Below are 21,936 nucleotides of genomic sequence, written 5' to 3' on the forward strand. Positions count from 1 at the left end.
AGTTGTAGCACTTCACAGCAGCTCTTTGACAAAGCATGATGATTGGATATGTTTGGGTTCTGGAGACAGTTTGGGTCCCATACAGCACCCGTGAAATACCTTTTAAATTTCCTGCTCAGGCTTTGTATTTAAAGTATGAATTAAGTCTTTCTGCATTTGTGTGTTAGTGTATCAGTGGTTTTTAATTAGCTGCTTCTGTCAAAATACAAATAAAGTGGGTAGATGTCAAAACGAATGACATAAGTTACATTAAAGTGTGATCTATTTTGTAGCCTTAAATTGGAATGTGAGAAACTGGCAAGCGAAAAGACAGAAATGCAGAGGCACTATGTGATGGTAAGTGTAGTTGTTTTTTTCCTTTATTGTAGTGAATATCTCCTAATACAATGTAAGCCAACATAAGAAAATAATGTGTGCTCCTTTATTTGCAGTATTATGAAATGTCGTATGGATTAAACATTGAAATGCACAAACAGGTAAGGCATTTTGTTTTCTAAACCACAAAATCTGCGGTTTGTCTAGTGCATTTAAGTGTAGCTGTTCTGTTTATGTTTGGATGACTGTATCATGTGTCTGAATCAATAGGCTGATTTGTAGATGTGATTAGTAAACCTTTGCCTACCTGCTGTTAAATGAGGTATAGATTAGGCTGAGCGACAAGGGTTTCTTGGTATTGGTCCTGAAAGACATTGGCAAAAATAGGAAAGGCCTTGCGCCTGTGGCTTCAAAAATATAATTCTGTGCTTTACATGGTTTTCTTTTGGTGGTGTAGAGCCTTTGATGTGTAGAACTGGTCTTATGTGTGTAGCATATGTAGCAATAGTTGCTCAAATTCTTGCCATTTAAAGGTATGAAAAGATTAGTGACTTGGAAAGGTCTAGTTATGACTATGAGTTTGCAAGTTCCCATAAAATTCACACTTATGGCCACTATAATGGTGAATAAAAAGAGTATTGAACTGGAACAAGACACTAAGGACCTCATAAGAGAAGAAAAGCTAAATGATTGCTCAGCCCAGAGGACCCTCGATTGAGTACTCATTGTCTGCCAAATAAAGCATTAATGGCAGGGTGTAAGTATTCTGTAGATACGCTGACATTCACTTTTTCATCAAGATGCTGGTACAATAAGTCTTTCAGAAATCGATGGCCTCTTAAAAAAAATTATCATTAGATGAAGTTGCACAGTTGGACACATTTCAAAGTGCAACAATACAATTCTTTCGTGATGTGTATGTGCTATTTCATCTAAAACTCTTGTTTCATTAAATTAAAGAGCATGGCTGACCGGCTAGGGCACAGCGAAGCAATTGATTAGTTCAGGCTTCGGATCTTCAGTATATTCAAAGACTTTCATTAAGCAACTGAATTGCAGAGTTGAATTTTGCTTTTGTAACTCTGAACTCTTTGATTTTTGTTTTGTTTTCCCCCCTGAAAATATTATGTTTGAAAAGGTGGTGGTATAATGCCATGATAACTTTCTATCTGCAAAGCTGGATAGGTATTCTCTTGGTTTGTAGAGGCACACTTTTTTGAAACCAAAATGCCGGTAAAAGGAGAAATATTATAACCACCTTTTTTTTTTTTTTTTTTTTTAATAATTCACAGTTGAATAGGTAGACAGAACGACTAGAGTAGTTTTTTACTTGGTTCTGTACTGTAGCTGCATCAGTCTTCTTGTGTCTTAAAAGAACGTCAGTATTTCTGTTAGGTGACTTTTCCAGGCTTTGTGGTTTGGAGATTTCTTTCTTGGATTTTTTTTTTTTTTTTCTTCTAAACAGTTTGTTGGCATACTGTAACCTGTGAGGCCAACATCTGTATAGGAGCCTCATTTGGTGTGAAGTGGATATTGTTTCCAGAAGATCTTTGAAGAGAATCTGTGACTTCAATGAATGTACTAGGAATTAACTTTAGATAAAATCAATTAAGCCCACAAGATTAAAGAGTGTCAGAACTGAGGTTTCCACTTTGACCTTAACATCTGTGTATTGCAAGGGTTTAATGTTCTGTATGTATGGCAACTATAATTACATACCCAGTAGGCAGTGATACTTCAGAAGCTTTTAAGATTTATGACAGAGCATTATACCTATGTATAATATGTAGAGCTGGGGAGAGTGGAGCACACTTGCTCTGTGTACGCTGTTAAGAAAAGAATAAGCTTTTGAAGGCATAAATACATTCCCCTGGATATGAGTCTCAGATACTATGCTTTTACATGTTAAGTAATTCTAATTTCCAATAAAAGTAGCGCCTTCTTGTTAAAGACTCTTGATTTAGATGCCTGCAGTGAGGATGCCAAATGGTGTTACAGTTCAGTATGTAGGTGGTCTTAGTTTTTTTTGTTTTGTTTTGTTTCCTGTAATCTACCAATGACATTCGTCTGAATTTCCACCGCTAACGATAACTTCTGAGGAGGCTTTTGGCAGATAGTAATCATAATTCTTATTAAAACTGGTGACGTCTAGCCCCAAGGGTGTAGCCAGGCTCAAATTGATGCTTTTTGCTGGCTGATCACCAGCATGGCCTAAGTGCTCATTATGTTGTAGAGAGGGCCTTTGGAGCTCTCATTACGTTTGACAGGAATTCTCTCTAGGGGGAAACTGGGCATTAGCTAGACTCCTGACAGGCTGAAATTATTCCTGCTTCATGGCTTATAACCAAATGCTAGCAAGGCATCATCAGGGGACACGAAAAATTGTCATTTCTGACAACATCTTTGTTACTGAAAAATGCAGTGATGGGGAAACTTTCCACTGAACAAGCTTTAACGTTTTTAAGGCCTGCCTCCTATGTGGATGCTGCACTTGCTCTGTGTGAAGCCCTTCAGAGTGCTTGGGCTGCCGACTGAAAAAGAAAAAAATTGCACTGCAGCAGTGTTTCTTTATGCAGTGTGGTGCACACATTGCTGTTAAGGTAGAGTCACTTCAAGCAAATGAAGTAGTTGCAGTTTGCCTGTGTGAAAGGGTTGGTTTCTTGTAGTGATACATTTGTTGCATCAGCAGTTCCCTATTCATTTGATTTGGTGTAAACTATTGCAGTTTGACTAAAGCAAAGTTAGTCAGGACCTGAATGTTGCTATAAACAGACTTAATTGAGGTGAACTTCCCATACACAAACAGCTGTACTGCAGAGCTTTCTACTTGAATATGTTGCATTTGAGACCGGAAATGGCCGTGGTAAGGCTTCCTCCACAACTTTATCTTTGGCACTTTGAAGTGTTTAATTGCATACATGTCTGCTTAAATCCAGGTGCTATTGCAGCATTTCAACCTGCTGGCTAAACAGTGGTCAGGAAACAAGTCTTTTTGGCATATTTGTGGCTGGTTTGTGGGGGTTTTTTTAGGTTTTTTTGGTCTTGTTTCTATGTGGGTTTTTATTTTTTTATTTTTTTTAGGAATTGCAAATGTTAGTTCTTAAGAGGCTGTTGTATGTGGATTCTTACACTGTTTCCAGAGATAATTAATTTAAGGTGAATAGTTACTAGGGTTTGCATATCTAAAACAAAAACAAGCTCCTGAGGATTTGTTTAGGATAGATGCCCTTGATTCGGGTATTATTTTCATATGTGTCAAGAAGACAGAATGAATAAGGACATTTTGTGTGGTCATAAGTTCCTCTTCTGCGTTACAGCGTCCAAATCGATTTTTCCCACTGTGATATCCAAGGCTGGTGATGCAGATGTATCAACTGTTCGTGCCAAGATGTAGAGTTGGTTGGGTGTTAAAAATTGCTCTGTACTTAAAGGGTTGCTGTCCTTGGCTGTTAGGGCAGCACCTCTTTATTTTCACCAGCTCTGTCTGTCATCTTCTGTCATAAGTCAGAAGATAAGGCTTCCTGTGCATTTAATGCCTAGATTGTTTAGGTGCAAGATTAGCTTTTGTTCAGTGGCAGGGACTACTACAGTGTGTGGGTTTCTGCTATCCCAACGATGACAGCTAGGTTTCCTTCTCTTTGGGTGGGTTATTCTGATCTCTGTGACCTGCCTGGAGGCAGACCTGTCATTCAGTACCTTGCCTCTTGTACAAAGGTACAAAAACTCACGAACTGCATTATGTTAACCAATTGTACAAGAGTTAAATGTCTGTTTTAGCCTGGGCTGTTTTGAGGAATCATTTCTAATGCTCTATGGCAAAGGACAGAATCTTCTGCTGGTATCTCATTAGAACATCAGTCTTCAGGAGTGGGTTAAACAGAAGAGAATTAAGGAGCTTAGTTAGCTCTCTACAGCTCCTGAGTAGGATGGCTGTGCTTTTGAAAGGGATTTAAAGATGAATTAATTTTTTTTTCCTACTTGCATTTTAATTATTGGACTGAAAACCTTCATGAATCCTTAAGTTTTGGTGGTGTGCAGTGAGTGTTTCAAGAGCATTTTACAATTGGCACTGCCACATACGACATGAAAAACCTGTTTTTATTTAAAAGAGAAAATGGTAAGGTTGATTAGGACATCGTATTGGGACTTACTCTACAAATATTTCGTTTCTAAATGAGTACAGTTGTATCGCCAGTGCAGCCATTTCAACCACAACTAGAGTTACCAATTTGAACAGGGAGGATAGACTAGAGTAATGACCTTGACTTCCTTGACTTTTGAACCACATTCAAACTCGAGACCAGCGTTAATCGTTAAGGAATTATCTGACAGATTCAGGCCACTGTGTGAAATATGTCTTCATGTGGCTTTTAGATAACCATATTGTCAGATACCATCTAGTATGTCAAATCCATATACAACTTAATCCGAAAGTATGTCACAGTGTAAACACTGTGCATATGTTAAATACTGCCTGATCGTCTTGCATTTTAGACTTTATCTGCCAGATTTCAGATTCCTCACAGAACTCTGGAGGGAGAGGAGAAACGTGTTCCTACCACCTATGTTGTCAAACTTCCCTTGCGTTGCTGGAACTTGGTTTGCCAAATGTCTGTTGAGGTACTTAATGGATTGGTTCAAGTGGACAAAAAAATGTCCTGATATTTTTTGGGGGCAGGGAGAAGAGTAAAAGGGAAGATGTTTTGTGAATGTGTAATACTCCTTCTGTCACAACAGATTCTGGGGAAAAAGCTTAATGCTTTTCCTCCTTCTGCTACTTGTTATACCAGATCAAGCTGAGCATTTGAATTGCTTTTCTTCCCACCCTACTCCAGCACTTAAGTGTTTGTAGCAAAGCAGTGAAATCGCATTGTGTCTCTTGGGCAAAATGGAAGATAGGATCTGGGTTTGATAGTAGGTCACTATTGGCATACAGTAAAAGCCTTTAAAAAAATGTTAGGTTAACTGGTGCTTATCAGAAGTCTGTGTGGTACTGTTGTTTTAAAAATGATAACAGCTTTGAGTAGAACTAACGAGGTTATCTTTCCACTTGAAGTAAGATTTGGGGATATCTAATGGCAATTATGTCAAACACTAGTATTTTTGTCTTTTGCATTACGCTTCTTAGTTGGACTCTGGATGTAGTTATTTGAACAATAGCAGTTGCTCACACAGTTCCATTCAGAAGGAGGAGGAACAACAGCTGATAGGGAGAATTCCTGATTTTTCAGCATGTATTTGTCAAACCAGCTGGTTTAATGGGTCAGTCCTTATGATTACTCATAGGCCATGGCTTTTAAAATACTTGCAAGTTGGTCCCATGTTCAACCTGAACTTGCAACCTGTGCTTTTGCAAGCATCAAATTTCCATCTTGCGTATTTTGTGGAAGTAATCTTGTATGACATCTCTGGGCAACACTTTCCTGTGTTTGACCCACCCTCATTGTGAAGAATTTTTTCTTTCCCCGACTGAGACTTTGCCTTTCTACACTGGTGACTGTTGCTTGCCTTTTCTTCTTCTGCTGTGCAACTCTGAGAACTCAGAGTCCGGCTTAGTCTTCTCCATAATCAAAACCTCTTTGTCAGCAATAAGATCTCCTCTGCCATTAATCCTCCCCTTCTTGGAACTAAACAAATCTAACTTCTTCCTGGTATGTTGCATGCTCCGATTCCCTAACCATCTTGCTGGCGTCACTTAGTGACTTGCTCCGGTTTGGCAAGATCTTCCTTCTTGCCAAACAAGGGGAACAAAGAGTGAAACAATTTATTTTAATCAACCAGCTGTTTACAGTCATACTGTTCCATCCTAGTGTGAGGTGTAGCCTTCATCAGCACAAGGGTGTGAGGCTGATGCATGTTCAACTTGTCCTCCAGGATACCTGTGCCCTCTTCTACAAAACTGGTTTCTAGTGTTTTCCCACCCTGGCTGTGCCGTAGTGGGGAGGAGGTTGTCCCAGGTACAGGGCAAAAAACAACCTTTATTTACTTTGAACCTTGTTTCCACTATCTTTATTTGATAGGCCCTAGTTCTCAGAATAGACAAGTGGTTGACGCGTAGCTGCTTTTTCAATGCACTCAAAATTTTTTGTCTCTGCTGTAACCCATCTGTTGACTCCTTTTCAGTTTGGGCAGTCCCAGCCTGCATGGTTTGCTTTGATCATGTTCCTTGCTTTTCCCTCAACATTTTTAATTTTTAATTTAGCCTGTTGAAATGAGTGGAGTAGAAGTACATGCGGTTCTCAGGGTGCAGGTGAGCCAGAGATTTGTTATCACCTAATTTTGTTTTTTGGATGTTTTTCTTTATTTTTCCTTTTTTTCTTTAGTACAGGTCCCAATACCGGATATCTCTTTCAGCTGTCATGAAATGTTGAACTGCTGGAGTCACCTTTCATGTTTGAGTTCTTGGTCACAAACGATGATTGTAAGCTCAGGAGCTGTCGCCTTACATTGAGGCTAGGGATGGCTGGTAGTCCTGTTGTATGTAAATTTTGTTTATGTACAGTTCTTTTCATTGCCCACTTAGACTTGTAAGGTCTCTTTGGGGTTCTTCAGCCATTGTTTTTCTCCGTAGAAGAATTAATAAAAAGTCAAACTTTCTTACTCGTTGCTTGCTGTCTTTCCCAGGCTACACTGCTGAACGTATTCGTAAAACACATTGCAGTAAAGGTGCCTGTGAAACTCCACCGGTTACCTGTTCATGGCATAGTGCTGGAGATGATTGAAGAGTAGATTACAGCTTGCTGAAATTGAGGTTATTCTTAACTGAACTCCAGTTTAAATCTGAATAAGTTTAAAAATCATTAATTTACCAAGGTTGTCTCTGTTAAAAGAAGGCCTAGTGAAGCACTTTTTTTAGTACTTAAAGCCCACCCTGTTGCTGTTTCATATAAACAAGTTTCACATGAACAAATGGAAACATGAATTCTCAGGCTTGGAATCATAATCACCGTATGTTTAAGTGAAATTAGAATAGAAAAAGGTTTGTAGCAGTATTTCATAGGGTAGCGGTATTTAAGTATGTAAGTGCTGACAACTATTTCAGTTGTTAGCAAGCCTAGTTGTAAAATATATTTTCTAGTATGGGGAAAGCAGTTCAGGAAATTAATGAATTTGGTAGGTTTCACTGAACTTTTTGTGATGATGATAGTATTTTTGTGGCTAATGATAAATTGCACAGTGTTTAAGAAGCCTCTATCTCTAATTGGGGATTGGCTAAGTTGCTCTTACCTTTTCTTTATGTTCTTTATGTCACAAATTAGCACAGGTGATTAAATTATAAATTAAAGTTCTTTGAGGCTTGTTGCGTAAGCTTTGTGTCGGGGCTGCTTATCTGGAAATATCTTGTACTTCTCAGGTGATCCCAAGAGCTAACTAGCCTTTCTGGCTGTGTGATAACAAAACAGAAAACTGAGGTTAATCTGAGTTTTGGTGTAGGGATGTGTTTGGTTTTTGGTGGGTTTTTTTTGTTTGGTTGGTTTTGTTTTGTTTGTCCCCCTCCCCCCGCAGCATGGATGTTTGTTTTTTTTTTTCTGTTCTGTCTTTTTTTATTCCTCTTGAAGCTTTCTGATGTTTGTGTAAACAGTTGGTCAAGGCAACTTACTTGTAAGGTGACCAGTGTATTGACAAGAACAGACACAATAGAAAACTGCATTAGGAGGCAAGCCGTTGGGATTTGCAGTAAATATATTACAGAACACAAGTGAATTGCCGATACTGCTTGTTTAGCAGTTTGCAAGGGCAATGGTAGTATGGATTTTTGAATTAGAAGGGAAGGACTGTTCTTTCTCTGTGCTGGAACATCTAGTTGATGGCTGAGGATAAAATTGATTTAGAGAACAAAATGCTGCCGCCTCTATTTGTGCTGTTTTAAAGGCTTCTATGGATTAGCAAGCAAAACCAAAAAGGTAGCTTTCAGTTTTGGAGAAGGGGAGCAAGAATGGGTATGCTTGTTCAGCTGCATCTTGATTAGGTATTGAGTCTATGAGGAAACCTGCTTTTGTTAGGTCAAGAAAAGGAAAGGACTTCTGAAACTGTGTGGTTTTTATGATCTGTGGAAATCTGCCTATTTATGAAATTGTTTTAAAGTGTTCTAAAACCCTCGAATTGCTGTGGTTTCTGCTTCATGGTATGATGAGCTCAACTTTTTTAAATGTAGAAGTTTGGATTAAATCTCTGGGGGCAGGGGATGAAAAACCCACAATTTCTTGGGGAAAAATAACTAATAGACCATTCTTTTGCAGTGTTGCCACAACAGTTTCCATTTACCACAAAGTTTTTTGTTTTGTTTAAAAAAAATTTAAAAAGAGCTGGACCATTTATCTCTGTTTTCATGTGTGAGTTTGGGTGTAAGGTCATTCTGAACTTCTGTTTTTGTAACTGGTTATAAGGCTTCCAAGCTGTTAATTTGCAGATGGCTAGCTGCTTGTGGTCTCAAATGTTGAATGTAGATTGCCAGTTAAGCAAACACAGAATCTTCAATTAACAAGACCTATGGGAAGCTCATAGGTTGTTTCTTTAAACTGAAATATGAACTGTGGAGTCACAGCACTAGAAAGGACCTAGTGCTTCCCCGTGTCCTAGCAGGATCAGCTGGGCCAGTGTCATTCCTGGTAGGCTGCTTGTCCTGTTAGCAAAGACTTAACAGTAGTGGTGACTTGCAAGCTCTCTAGGTTGCAGAGCGCTTTTATGTCTTTGCTGTTGAAGTACTTCTTCAGTTACAACTTCAGTCTTTTCTGTTGCAGCTTCAGCTCCTTACTATGCATTTTCTTCACCATGGATAAGGAGAGCAGACCATTCCCCATTCCAGAACCATTTTGTATGCCTCTGCAGTCTAACGTTCAGTCTCTGAATGTTATTGCCCAGCTGAAGTACAGTGGCCGAAATAAGTGTGGTACTCCAGGGGAGGAAATGCCATGCTGAGTAGCATAGAAGGTTTACTTAGCGTACGGCTTACTGTGGTGGCAGCCTTTTTTGCAACAGCATGCTATTGACTTAGGTTCAACTTCTGATCCGCTGTGACCGAGAGATTCCTTCCTGGCCCATTATTTCTTTTTCCTTTATGTTCCTGTCTAGGCATGCTATGCTCCTTTATCCCTATTTATCCCTATCCTTCTTCTTCCTTTGTAGTCCATTTTTCCATTCACTGCAAAGTGAGTTCTGAAGCTATTCTCTGGCATATTCTGTCTTTCTCAGCTTGAAGCTCTCTGCAAATTAAGGATTAGGGCAAATGAAGAGATCTTCATGCTTGTTAGTGGGAAATACCGAAAAATACAGGCCTATCATGCATGCAGACCTTCTTAATTTGCAGGAGAGAAGGACTTATTCATACATGGTTTAATCATCAAGCAGTTTTGTAATTTTTACTGTGAAGTTTTAGCTGTGCTGTTTGTGTTGCTCCTCAAGAGTGCTATGAATGTCAAACTCTTAGCGAGGATGTTAACGTCATCTGCCTTTCTTAGCCATAATTACTTTACCTTTTCAGACATTGCATAATTCTGATGTTGTTTACTGCTGAGTTGTGATTTACATCCCTGTTTCACTTAGATCTTTATGTATAAGAGGCTTTTTAATGCCCCAAATTTAAGAAATAGTAATTAAGTTGCGGTGTCTTTGCTCCGTCATTTGCTGTTTTCTGTTTCTTAGGTACTGTCCTTTCATAGTTTCTTATCCACTTGACATTTGCAGGTTCTGCAAGGTATCCACTAGCTGCTCAGTCTTCACTAATGTGCTCTTTTTATTTCATCAGGCCTAGCTGATTTGAAGGCATGTTACTTGGAATGCTCTGATCTGTTCCTTTACTGTTTTAAGCTGCAGTGTCGATGTTACTTAACCAGTAATTTATATTAATTATGTGGTTGGCAATCATTCTTGTATAGTTAAGACAGATGCAAAAACAGTATAGGCTTTTTGGCCTTTTCGTTGTTTCTTGACTGTATCTTTCCTAATTGAGGAGATTGAACCTTTTTTTTTTGTTCTCCTCCGATGATTCTAACCTGTAAAGCACTAGGTTTAGTTTAGCTGCTGCTTACTAGTGGCACATATTTACAAAAATATGCGCTTGTGCTGTGTATGCTCATGCTGCCTCACCTGACCTAATTTCTACTTCCTGTACGCTTTCCTGTTTTTGTGAAGTCAGTTAAGAATTTGGGATTTAGTCTCTTGGCTCAATTCCATCCCTCCCCTTTTTCCTCTGTCCCTTCTTCCATTCTCAGGTGTATTAACTGGCATCCATTTCCTTAATACTGTTTCATAAAGAAAATGTCAGCTCTCAGTAATGCTATTTTACCTCCTGCCCCAGTAACAGGTCCTATAAAGCTGATCTTACCAGTTGGCATTCACTTTCCTGAAGTCTTACTGGCTTTTTCATTCTTCCTTCCTGTCCCGATGATAATAAACTCGGCAATGATTGCCAGCCTCAATCAAATCAGTTTCTATTTGGACAGTTTCAATCAGTTCTTCTCCATTAGAATGTAATCTAGATGGTATCTTTACTAGATTTTTTCTATTCTGTGAGCAACAGGATATATATACAAAAATATAAAATGGGGAAGAAACTTACTGACATGTTCCTGAGGTTTTGCTGAAAGATTTCCAAACCTTTTTCCCACGTAGTGAAAATCTGCATTATTTTCACCTTCCTTCCACATCCTGCGTGGCGGATAATTCTGCTGGTTGCTAACAAAAGAATTGTCAGTCTTTTTGACTTGTTATTCATTAGTGAGTCACCTGATGGCACCTGAAGCATTGATATGAACAACTTTTTAAGGCCTTAAATTGTTTCTCTGACTTGACAGATTTTTGAAACTGAGCTGTGACTATACTAAGTGTTGTAAAATAGTGTAATTACATTTAAGATACAAAAGTGCATGTGACTTACTAGAAATAATGACCAAATTGAACTTACTAAATGTCCTGGTGAATGTAGCATACTGGATTTTTTTTTCCTTGTATTTCAGGCCCTTGTTTTGATGTGTCTTGTTTATTGTCAGATGGCATGCTTATTGTTCTAGTCAAGTCCAGATTCTATTGCTATTATAGTCTTGCTTGAATGTTGATAAGGACTGAATCCTGACTGGCAGCCTTGTTATTGACTTGCATACTATAAACATGCTTGGTTTGAGGAACTTTATGCTCTAATTTTTAGAAGCTGTGTGGTTCTAGGCACTTCTCCAGCTATGCAAGAGCTCTGACTTTCTACTGCTGTCCCAGTAAAGTGCCTCAGTGTGGCACATGCTGCAAGGAGGTATGCAGAAGGTTGAAAGTGGCTAGTGGGAGTAAAAGCAAAATAGGAAGTAATTTTAAAATAATCTCCTAAAGTAAATTAAAAGGCAAAAGTTCTCTTTCCTGATAGGGATGTAGTATTACAGATATACGGCTTTTCTATACTTCCTTTATCTTTCTGTTCTTTTTGTCGTCTTGTTTTTGTGTAATGTAGTGTGGCTCAGTTGTCCAGAGAAAATTAAGTTCTTAATGTCCTTAAGGATAATAATGCAGAGCATGCTGGGTAATTTTGAAGACCATGCTTCTTCTAGAGCACTGTAATAGCATCTGAGAGTGCAGTCTGTGGGAAGAGGGGAACTCATCTTTGGGCTGCTCTGCTACCTGATGGATGCCTCCTGTGAGCCTATTTAACTCGCTGTTGTGGTAGTCTGCTAAGCTGGCCCTTTCCCTCCTCCTATAGTAAAGTTTTCTGCTTGACTAGTTAGTTGAGATGTTGGACAAGTCCGAGTGTCTCCAGTGTGGTTTCAAGGAAGTGTGTGTCTGGAAGCAAAGGTAGTGAAACCTTCTCTTCTGGATTGGAGTAAGCCTCTGACTTACTCAGTATCTCACAGAATCTAAACAAAAGTGGGAACTGTGTGTGCTGGAAAATAACTTGAAAGTAAAATAAAGCAGCGTGCTCACTTTGAGATTTGAATACTTCTGTGAGTATTGAAGGTTAGTTTAGGCATGGAAACTAAACTATGGAACTAAAACTTGGATAAACATACCTTTTGTACTTGTGAGTGGTTGAGCAAGATGGGCTGAAGTTGGATTAAAGGAGAAATAAAATAACTGTCCTGTTTAGTCAAGTTGAAGAAGAGTCTTGACATAGTGAAGATGCATGAAAGGAGCACTTTAACATCCTGACAACAGCTTCTTTGTTGCCAGTTGGCTTGGGTTCAACAGGATTTACAGCTGCAAATGGGATGGGCAGTTGTGTACAGGGGTTCATTGAGAGCTACACAGTAGCTTCTCTCTATTATTATAGAAAGCATTGAAATTAGGCAACTGAAATATATCCAGTCACTTCACTTTACAGTTGAACGAAGTCCAAACCTGTAGTAGATGTTTGGCAAGTGTAGCTGTTGACTTGTGCATCATATGTAGCTTATGTTTAAATTAACATGACCTTTCTGTAATTTGAACTGACATCTAAGAGGATTCAGATGAACATAGTTTAGGTACTGAATTAAAAAATACTAATTTCATTTTGGAAACTGTCTAGAATTCTGCAGCTTTATAATTTAGAGGTTTTATTCTGTTAATATTTCTGTTACTTCTTCCTCTCCCCACTCCCACTTGCAATATGGTTATATTTTGGTTTTTTTCGTAGCTAAAGATTTTTCATGCCAGTCTTCTGGGGGTTTTAATATCATCATCGTGTGGGTGGCTGATCTTGCAATTAAAATGAGTAGTACAAATGCGGGGCAGAGGGAAAGCTGTATTTGTTAATGATATGTCATGTTAAACTGACAGCTTACGCCCAAAATACAGAGATTGTTCCTGTCGCTGATGTGAGCGCTACCCATTGCTGCTTGTCAGATTGAATTTCAAGTATCTGTTGAGAATAAACCTTCCCACCCCCTCCTATTGGTGAGAATATTAGCAATGACAGTGTTTATAATTTAAAATAGAGTTTGAAGGCCAACTTCCACAGTTTGTCGCAGGGTGGTTAATACAGCAGTAAAGGGGAGATGAATGTGGCTACTTGTGCGGGTCTATTTCTCAGGAGGCCTGTAAATTTGATTGGCTGCTGCAGTTCTAGCAGAATCATTCGATTTGAGAGCAATAGAAAGATAAGATATCCAATTACCCAAATGATTTGCAGGGTTAGCCAACGTTGTCATGGAGACGCGAGTTGGAACAAATTAAATTTTAAGCAATAAAATAATCTTAAAGCACGTCTGGGAACAAGAAAATTTGGCAGTGGCACTTACCTGAATTGAATCTTAGCTTGACACGCTGTTGTTTGACATTGATATACTATGGGGGCCTAAACTTTTAAATGGCATGTTGCCTTTATTTTTTTTTCCTTTTGCAGCCATTGCCAAAACAGATTGTAGTGTATTAGTTTTAAATAAAAGGGCATTAATAATATATGCATATCTCAGTGCTCAACATGGATTCAATAACTCATGAACAGCAAAGTTCACAGAATGCTAGCCTTAATCATTTGAGGCTTTTGAATATTTAAATTTTAAGATTTAATTATACCTCCAACTTACCCTCAGCCCCTGAATTTTTAGCAACAAATTTTTGGAAGTGCTTGAGTCTTTCTCTAGCGAAATTCTAACAAAGCATGCAGAGAGCTGAGCACAGTGAAATGTTTCTTTTTTGTAATTGCTCTGTGAATATGTGTGCTTTTTGTTGTCTTTGACGATCTCAGTCACAAAAAGAATAAAGGCTACGTTTTTTAAGTGTACTGCTTGTTTCAATGATTCTGCTGGAAAAATGGAAATACTAAATGGGTGCTAAACTTTAGCTCAAATACACACATGTAGTTTCTTATCCATGGACTTTTGAAATGTAGTATTTAACTGATTCCTGGCTTGCAGAAGGGATTAAAAAAAATGGTTAAGCATGTTCCATGAAGCGGGTTTTTGTGCACATGCCTGTTAGACAGATGGAGATGAAAATTGGTCTGAGGTCAAGCCATTTGCAGCATTCTCATAGCCTTCGATTTTCTTCTCATCCTCACCACAGATAATATCAAATGATTCAGTAATGACCAAAAGTGCAACATTGACCCTTACTCCCTAGTGGATTACTGTGTTACATGCTGTAAATGGCAGGAAGTCCATTTTGTTCTTCCAGAAGGAGTTGTACTTGGCTTTCTATGTGTTGAAAGTGTAAGTGGAGGCAGAGAATACTTAAGAATTACCTTCTGAAGCTTTTGTGAATGTGATTTGACAGTATATTCTTTTTTGTGCATTAAGGGCTGATTCTCTGTTTCTTTTGCTTTAAAGGAATGGATTAGGACACGATTTTTTTGGTGTCATCAAACCTTTGGGTTTTCTTGTTGTTCCTGAGTTGTATTCTTCCCAATCTAATGACTGATGTGATTCTCAAAATTGGGTTGAAATAAATAAAAGTAAATAAAAATATAATAAATAAGAATGCATAAGCCTTAAGAAGTAGTGATAGTGTTTTCAAATACTGATCTAACTTCATGATATAGGAAGTGCAGTTTGCAAGATGACAAGCTTCTAACATAACAACGGACATTTTTAGCTGAGCATTGTTTTGTAAAGGTAAGTCTGGACAGATTTGAGGAAACTGAGCCTTATTAACAGAGCAGTTGTCACAATACAGCTGATTGTTAAAAATAACGTGTTGTAAGATCTAATTTTTGCTTTGGATCATTGTGGATGCTATGGCTAAAGTCACTACTGGGACACGTATGGCAGACACTGATGGGACCAAGCCCAAAATTATTATTGCTGAAACCTCTGAGGTTTCAACTAATTCTCCTCAGAGGAAGGTCACATTCTTCACTCAGAAGTAAGAGTGATGGCTCATGTAGGCTGGGCCTTCCAGCATTAGTGATAAAATACACATGGGTGTTAGGTGTGGTGAGAAATAGAGTTAGAGTTTGGATACTTGTGTTATACTTCCTTCTTTTATTCCAGTGCAAAAATCTGTAGTTGTTTAAGAAATCAAGTTGATTTAAGTATGATATCTTATGTGGTGCTTTGGAAAGTACAGGCTGTCAAAATGTAAAATGATCTGGAATAGACTACTGTAGAAGAAAACACTTCAACATTTTTTTTTAAAATGCAGAAGGAAAAAGATACAATTGTATATACAAGCTCTTTCTTAACTGCTTAGTAAAATGACTTATTTAAATGAATATTATATTTAGTAACTAGTCTGGCTGCTTGTTCTTTGTCATTATGTTGAGAATTCACTTTAGCAAGAGACAAATTTAAGTGCAAACACTTGAGTTTGGCAGTGGATAGGTCAAAACATTTAAGTCCTTAATTAGATGGAACAGAGGCAAAAATTACATGAGTGAAGAAAATCCGTCTGCTCAACCTAATTTTGCAAAATCCATCTGAATTCCTTCATGTTAATTTTTAATGATACTTAAGAAGGGAGGGTAGCACTTCAGTCAGGGGTCTGACAAGCTTGTCATTTGCAAATAATTCAAAAGACAATCATTACAACAGCAAGAACCAGTGAATGATGTAGTTTTGTCATTCTTTGATGGGCCCCACACTCAAGTCCTCTATTAAAAATGAATGTATTCAAGAGGCTCTGCATTAAGAACACAAACAATTAAGGGCACTTCAGATGCTTTGCTAAGAGCTGCCATAGAGCTAGGAGGGCTTTCATGAGAGATGCAGGCTTCTACAGTCTGCTTTACCAAGGAGCCAAAGAACGTGGGCAATTAGTCATGTTTGTCTATGCTTGAGCAGCTTTCTGCAAAATTTTCTTTGTTTACTCATTCTTCTGACTACCCTACATGTCTCAAGATCAGCAGTTAGATAATAGCTATGTTACATTGGGAGGCATCCAGAAGTAACTGATAAGTACTTTTCTTTTAAGACTTTCAAATGCATGAGCCCCAAATCTGAATATATAGCTTACTCTAATGCCACCAGTTACTGATGTCTACTCTTGATTAACAAAGTTCTCCTAGACTCCTTCAAAAAAGTTTTTTGATTTCAAGAATGATTATATATATATATACACGTGTGCATATATACTCAAAGATATTTAACCCTGAAAGGTGAACTGTTTGAACAGCTAGATTTATATTTAGTCATGAAAGTTCCTTACTCTCAAGTCTGACAACAGCCTCTTGCAACTCCTGGTGGGCAAGATTAGGTGAATTTTGCATTAAAACCTAACTTTCACAGCTAACTAGAGAGCAAAAACATTTGACATGTTTGTGAATAAGAATAGTTTTTACTGAACATTTGAGGGCAGCAAACAGGAGGTGTATGAAATCTTGTGGATAAATAATTTTAAGTACTTTATTTAATTGTGTGGGAAATAGCACTGGTGGGCAAACTGCCTTTTAAATGTAAGCAGACTTGTTATGGAGCAAGTTAGAACAGACTTTTCAGATTGCTTTCAGTGTAAATGTCTCTTAACTGACACTTGTAACAGCAGCAAGAAATCTCAAACTCATTTATGGCATGTACATTTCAGTTTACCTAGCACTGTAGATTAATATTAAATGATGCTGTTCATGTATGATCATCAGTGTTGCCCTGCTTTGGTAAAGACAAATTCAGAAGGATACATTTTTTCAGTTCTGATAGTCATGTATGATAATAGTGAGACAATACCTTTAAAGTAAGATTGAATGGGAAAGGGGGAAAGTTGATTATGCCCCTTTTTTTTAGAAAAGAGCTAAATTTTTTTAAAAAATCTGATTAGTCTGCATTGGGACTGGTAATTATTGCATGGTGCTGCATTCTCTTGTCTTTCTGTGTGCTGTCCTGTATGCTATGTTATTACAGTGAAGCTCAGATATTTGGGACCTGTGAGGTAAAACCCAGTAACACGGACAACTTGCATGTTCTATAGACTCTGCTGAAAACAGATTTTTCTTTTTTTTCCTTGCAGCTACAATAAGATTACTTATCTCAGTATTACAGAATAGGGAGACTTCTGTGTAGGTCATACAGGCCAAAAGAACTTTTCAGTAGAAACCCAATGAGTTTCTTATTTTACTTTTTTCTTTCCCATCTTGTCACTTGCTCTGATTCATCCTGGCTTCTGTCTTGAAAAGAAAGGTAATCCCATTGGTCTAGGGCAATTATCTTCCTGGACCCTAAACATCTTAGCTAAAACACTAGCCAACCAGACTGCTATGTAAGACTTCCTTTCTGTAGCTGACGTACCTTGCTTTCTGGAGGGACATGTAGGTATGTGGGAAAAATGCTGTTTAGTACATAGTTTCTCACAATCGTGTGGGGTTTGTTTTTGTTTTTTTTTTTTCCCTCCTTGTTAACAGACACTGAAAGTACCATGAGATTTGGTAATAGTTAAGTCTGATAACTGGTAATAGTTAAGCTGGTAACTTCCTTGTATTGCCTTTGCTGGCATGTATGTAGTAGCAGTACTAAAGGCCACACACAGGATGATGGATATTTTATGGTCATGGCCCATACAAAACAGAAACAGACTGCTGTGGTACTGTGTGAAATGGTAGCTGTTCCTGTTGAGAAGGGAGATCTGTTCTCCTTGTTGTGCAGGAGAAAGGTTTGCTGTAAAGCAACTGTCACTTCATTGCTCTTATTTAAGGGGAACTTTATGGTTCTAAGAAGAAACCAAAACTGCTTTGGAGACACCTGTCTCCTCAAAACTTTAAAGTGGGTTTGTCAAATGCCAGAGTTTGGTCAGGAGGAGTACTTCAGCTTATGTCAAAGAGACACTGGTGGTTTACAAGTCTCAACACTATCAAGTATTTTCCCCGTGTCTGTCAGAGGTGGGGAAAGAGGTGTTAAAGCTTGCTAGTTATATTTGGATCCCAAATCACCTGTCTGCTGAGACATAAAAAGTGAAGGATGGCTTTTGTATCCTAATTACTGCTTGACTGATGTATAAGAATCAGCACATCGCAGTGTCTTCCTAAAAAAATGGAGATGATGGGAAGGCTCAGGGAAAGGCTCAGCAGATGAGTTAGTAATGTTTTCGTCTGACCTCTCTGAAAACGTTTATCTTTGCTCAGGTTTATGCATGTTATTTCATGGAAGGCCTAACGATTCTCAGCAAGGATCCACCTATGTGGATTAATGATATGACGGAGACCAACAAGAGCTGTTCGGAGTGTCTTGTATGTAGAATGTGTTCACATCTGGACGCTAATAGTGGTTTTGTGCAACTGTGCTACAGTGACTGCAGGAGATGTTTTTAAGGAAAACTGTAGGAGTCGTGCAAGTACCTTGAGGCTTAATTATAGTTATGGTTCTGAATGGTAGGCAGATGTATAGGTCTGAAAAGCTATAAGCACAAGTAAGACTGAGTAATGAGAGATCATCCCTGTACCCCACCAGAAATTCTGTGTTCTAAGTTGACATGGCAAAAGTGGGAGATACTAAAGTAGCAGACGCGTAAAGCTGTAGAAAAGAGGGACTCAACCACTTCGTCCTGCTGTCTTCTCTGCTGCTTTCAGTGAAGGATTGTTCTGTTCTCTGCTGGTTCCTGGCCTTATTGTTCTTATGTTACTCAGTTTCACTAATTTGCTGTTATTGACTACCATATTTTCTGATATTATTTTTCTTGTCTGCATTATTTTAATTGTCTCTCAATATGGATGTTGTAGAAGTCTGTACCTTTTGTCTCCATTCTGACTCGCTTCTGTCTTGGTATTTCTTTTATATATTTTTTTTTATTTTCTTCCATGCCTGTCACCTTCATGTTATGCTGTTTAATAATTTGAGTAATAGTAAATCTACCTTTTAAAAGGCTTTATCCTGGACTTAATGGATTTCAAAAATGCTTTACTTGTTAATGAGCTATGTACGAGGACCAGATTTGTGCCTAAATGTGTATACAGATTAGGTGCTCTAGACATGGCAGATGTCCTAGAGTAGCTAACTAAATCTCTGTCCTCATCTGGGCTTATATATTAATTGTTTATATTTGCAGTAGTTTGAAGATGTGGATTTTTTGTTACTTTCTTCACCATGTGAACTTAATGTAATCCTGTATACTAGTTAATATACAGCAACAAATCTAAACCACAGTTTTTAATCAAAATACTTTTCCTCTATAGACAGAAATCGCCAAGAGATTGAATACAATTTGTGCACAAGTCATCCCATTTTTGTCTCAGGAAGTAAGTAAAACTGTTCAGCTGTTAAAGTGCAATTATGTTGCTTTTCTGTTTGCAAATTAGCTAGTTTTAAGATGTTAATTTTATCACAATACACAAGTGTAAGGAACATCTGTTATAGCTGAAGTGTGCAAACCCCCTGCTAATTTGGTCTAACAAATCTGAGTTCAAACTAGTGACAATGGCTCAGCCTCATTCATTGCCTGAGGAGAGTGGGAGTCTGTAAAATATTGCCAATGTGACAAAATGCTTTCATTTCTAATCATGGTGATTGCTTATTTGATATTCAGTTGTCAAATATGAATCTAGTGAAATAAGCATGCTTATCATGTCTACATAATTTATATCAAATTTTAGTATAAAAGGTGAGTAGTTAGCTCAGATGCAAAACACCGTTTAAGATTACAGACTTGCATCTGGTCTGAGTGGCTGTGATTGTACCGTACTGTGGGCAGCTGCTGTTACATTTTGAAGCCTGTTATTTTGGATATGCCTTTTCAAACTCTACAGTTTACAGAGGGTGCCTGTAATTCTTGTTGAGTTCAGTGAAGCAATACTCTTCCCTGTTCGAAATTTCAGTAGGTTTTGCTGTGTGGGCACAGAGTATAAAAATGTTAAAATTCACACTAGTGTGAAGTTGACATTATCATCCTGTCAGCTCAATTAGAAACTGATTATTCATTTGCCGGAAAGCTAATACTGAAGTGGCGTGAGGGAAGAGGTGAGCTGGCTGCCTTCAGGGCTCTTGTTTGCTTTTGAACAGGTGAGCAATCGGGCACTGCTACCTCTTACCTGCATAAGATGTCTTGCAACAGGTAGCCTGGGCTTCTGCAGACAAACCGGTTATTCAGATGTTGGTGACCCTGGTTGGATTTGTTTTGCGGTCAATACCTTAACACAAATTCTTCCCCATACCCTTTCTTCTTTTAACAGCATCAGCAGCAAGTGGCCCAAGCTGTAGAACGTGCCAAACAAGTGACCATGGCTGAACTGAATGCCATCATCGGGGTACGTGGCCTTCCAGGTCTACCTCCTACAGTGTGTATAACTTGCTTTCATATCTTACTGCTTTGCTATTTTTAAGATAAGCTTAATGTTTTGATATCTAATGCTGTTTTGATGCCCGATATTGCTGAAGTGTTTGCCTTGCTCCACTTCATTTTAGCAGGGATAAAGTTAATAGCTTACTTTCTCAGAACATCATTTTGTGCAGCAATGCTGTGTGTAACAAAACTTTTCCTTCAAGAAATATAATGATTAGGAAAGTTGCTTGTTTATCTATAGGTATTGTATGTCAGTTGATCTGGTTACCTTTGCCTCATGCTTTTTGTGACACTTGAGTTCTTGGAGACTGTACAACTATTCATTCTTTTTTCTTTCCCTTTCTTGTGGATCTTTCATGAATTTTAAATTAGCATGCTACTGAAAAGAAACTTCACTTGCTTTTGAAGTAGTATTAATTGTCTGACACAGTGTTCTAATAGCCTTTCACCAAGTATGTGCTTCTAAATATGCTGAAATAAGTTAATACCACTTGCTTGTGACTGGCTGTCAATCACAAGTCATTTGCTTTGTATTAATGAACTTTCTGAACCATACATTCCTTCCACTGCATGAGTTCATTTCCCCCGACACTAAGTCTAGAATACTTCTCATGTTTTCTGCCCTTCCAGACTAAGTGAAAGAAGTAGCTGAAACAAGAACCCGTCCTTTCTGATTTTATTCATATGTGAGCGCCTTGAGCGGATTCAAATTACTCATTTATCAATTTATGTTAATTGCTTGTGAGAAGATGCCCTGCTGGTCTTTATAGTTCCCTCAGACACTTTGTAATGATAATTAGACATGCTGCTGTACGGATTAACAGTGCCATAGTCCAATGACGTCTACAGACAATGGAACCAGTTAATCCATCTGTGCTTAAAATTACATCCCAACTGGAGATGGAAAAAAAAAAAAGGAGTGAGGGAGGATTAAAAGAATGAGCCTCAGCTTGAAAACTCTCCTTTCATCAGTTTCTCAATTGCAGATCTGCAGTCGGTTTGCCTGTGGTAAGCTATTGGCAGTCAATTAGGTGAAATAAACTGGGAGGGTGACCTTCATTTCCTTTTAATAGCTTTTCCTCCCTGAAATGGGGAGCTTCAGTGGATTTTCAGCTTAAATTTTATTCAAGCTGCTTTATTACACTTGACAGATTAGCTTTGCATAAACATACCCCCCCTTCAAATCTGTGCTGTTTTTTTCTTTCATATCAAATTTTGACTGTTACTTAGTTGATTTGCTAATCACATCTTAGAAACCTACACAATTACTTCTGTATTTGTCACAAACTCCTCTGTGCTTTGCTTGTGTAATGAATTACTTTATGAATACCTGATTTGATCTTTGAAATACAGCACATGTACATTTGTGGTATTTGATTAACAAAGATTAGAGAACTGTACCTTCTTGCATTTTTTAAAATTAATTACTTGTTTAGGATGAAAATGGAATGGAACCCCCTTTTTTAATGAACTAGTTTTAAAGAATATTTTATGCAGTAAGTGGTAATATTTATTAAAATATATTTA

General features: G+C 38.1%; 1 protein-coding gene across 1 annotated transcript in view; it reads left to right on the top strand.

Annotated features, from left to right (window-relative positions):
• Window positions 1-276: 276 nt before the first annotated feature.
• The window catches only part of LOC104126930 (TLE family member 1, transcriptional corepressor), a 71,180-nt gene continuing 49,520 nt past the window's right edge, over window positions 277-21,936 (top strand). The window contains exons 1-4 of the mRNA XM_035895033.1: window positions 277-336; window positions 432-476; window positions 19,307-19,369; window positions 20,300-20,404. Coding sequence (XP_035750926.1) covers window positions 316-336; window positions 432-476; window positions 19,307-19,369; window positions 20,300-20,404 — 234 coding nt within the window. The 5' untranslated portion in view covers window positions 277-315. The remainder of the gene's footprint in view (window positions 337-431; window positions 477-19,306; window positions 19,370-20,299; window positions 20,405-21,936) is intronic.

The sequence above is a fragment of the Egretta garzetta genome, unplaced genomic scaffold, assembly GCF_000687185.1.
Source record: "Egretta garzetta isolate BGI_Z169 unplaced genomic scaffold, ASM68718v1 scaffold715, whole genome shotgun sequence".
Lineage (NCBI taxonomy): Eukaryota > Metazoa > Chordata > Aves > Pelecaniformes > Ardeidae > Egretta > Egretta garzetta.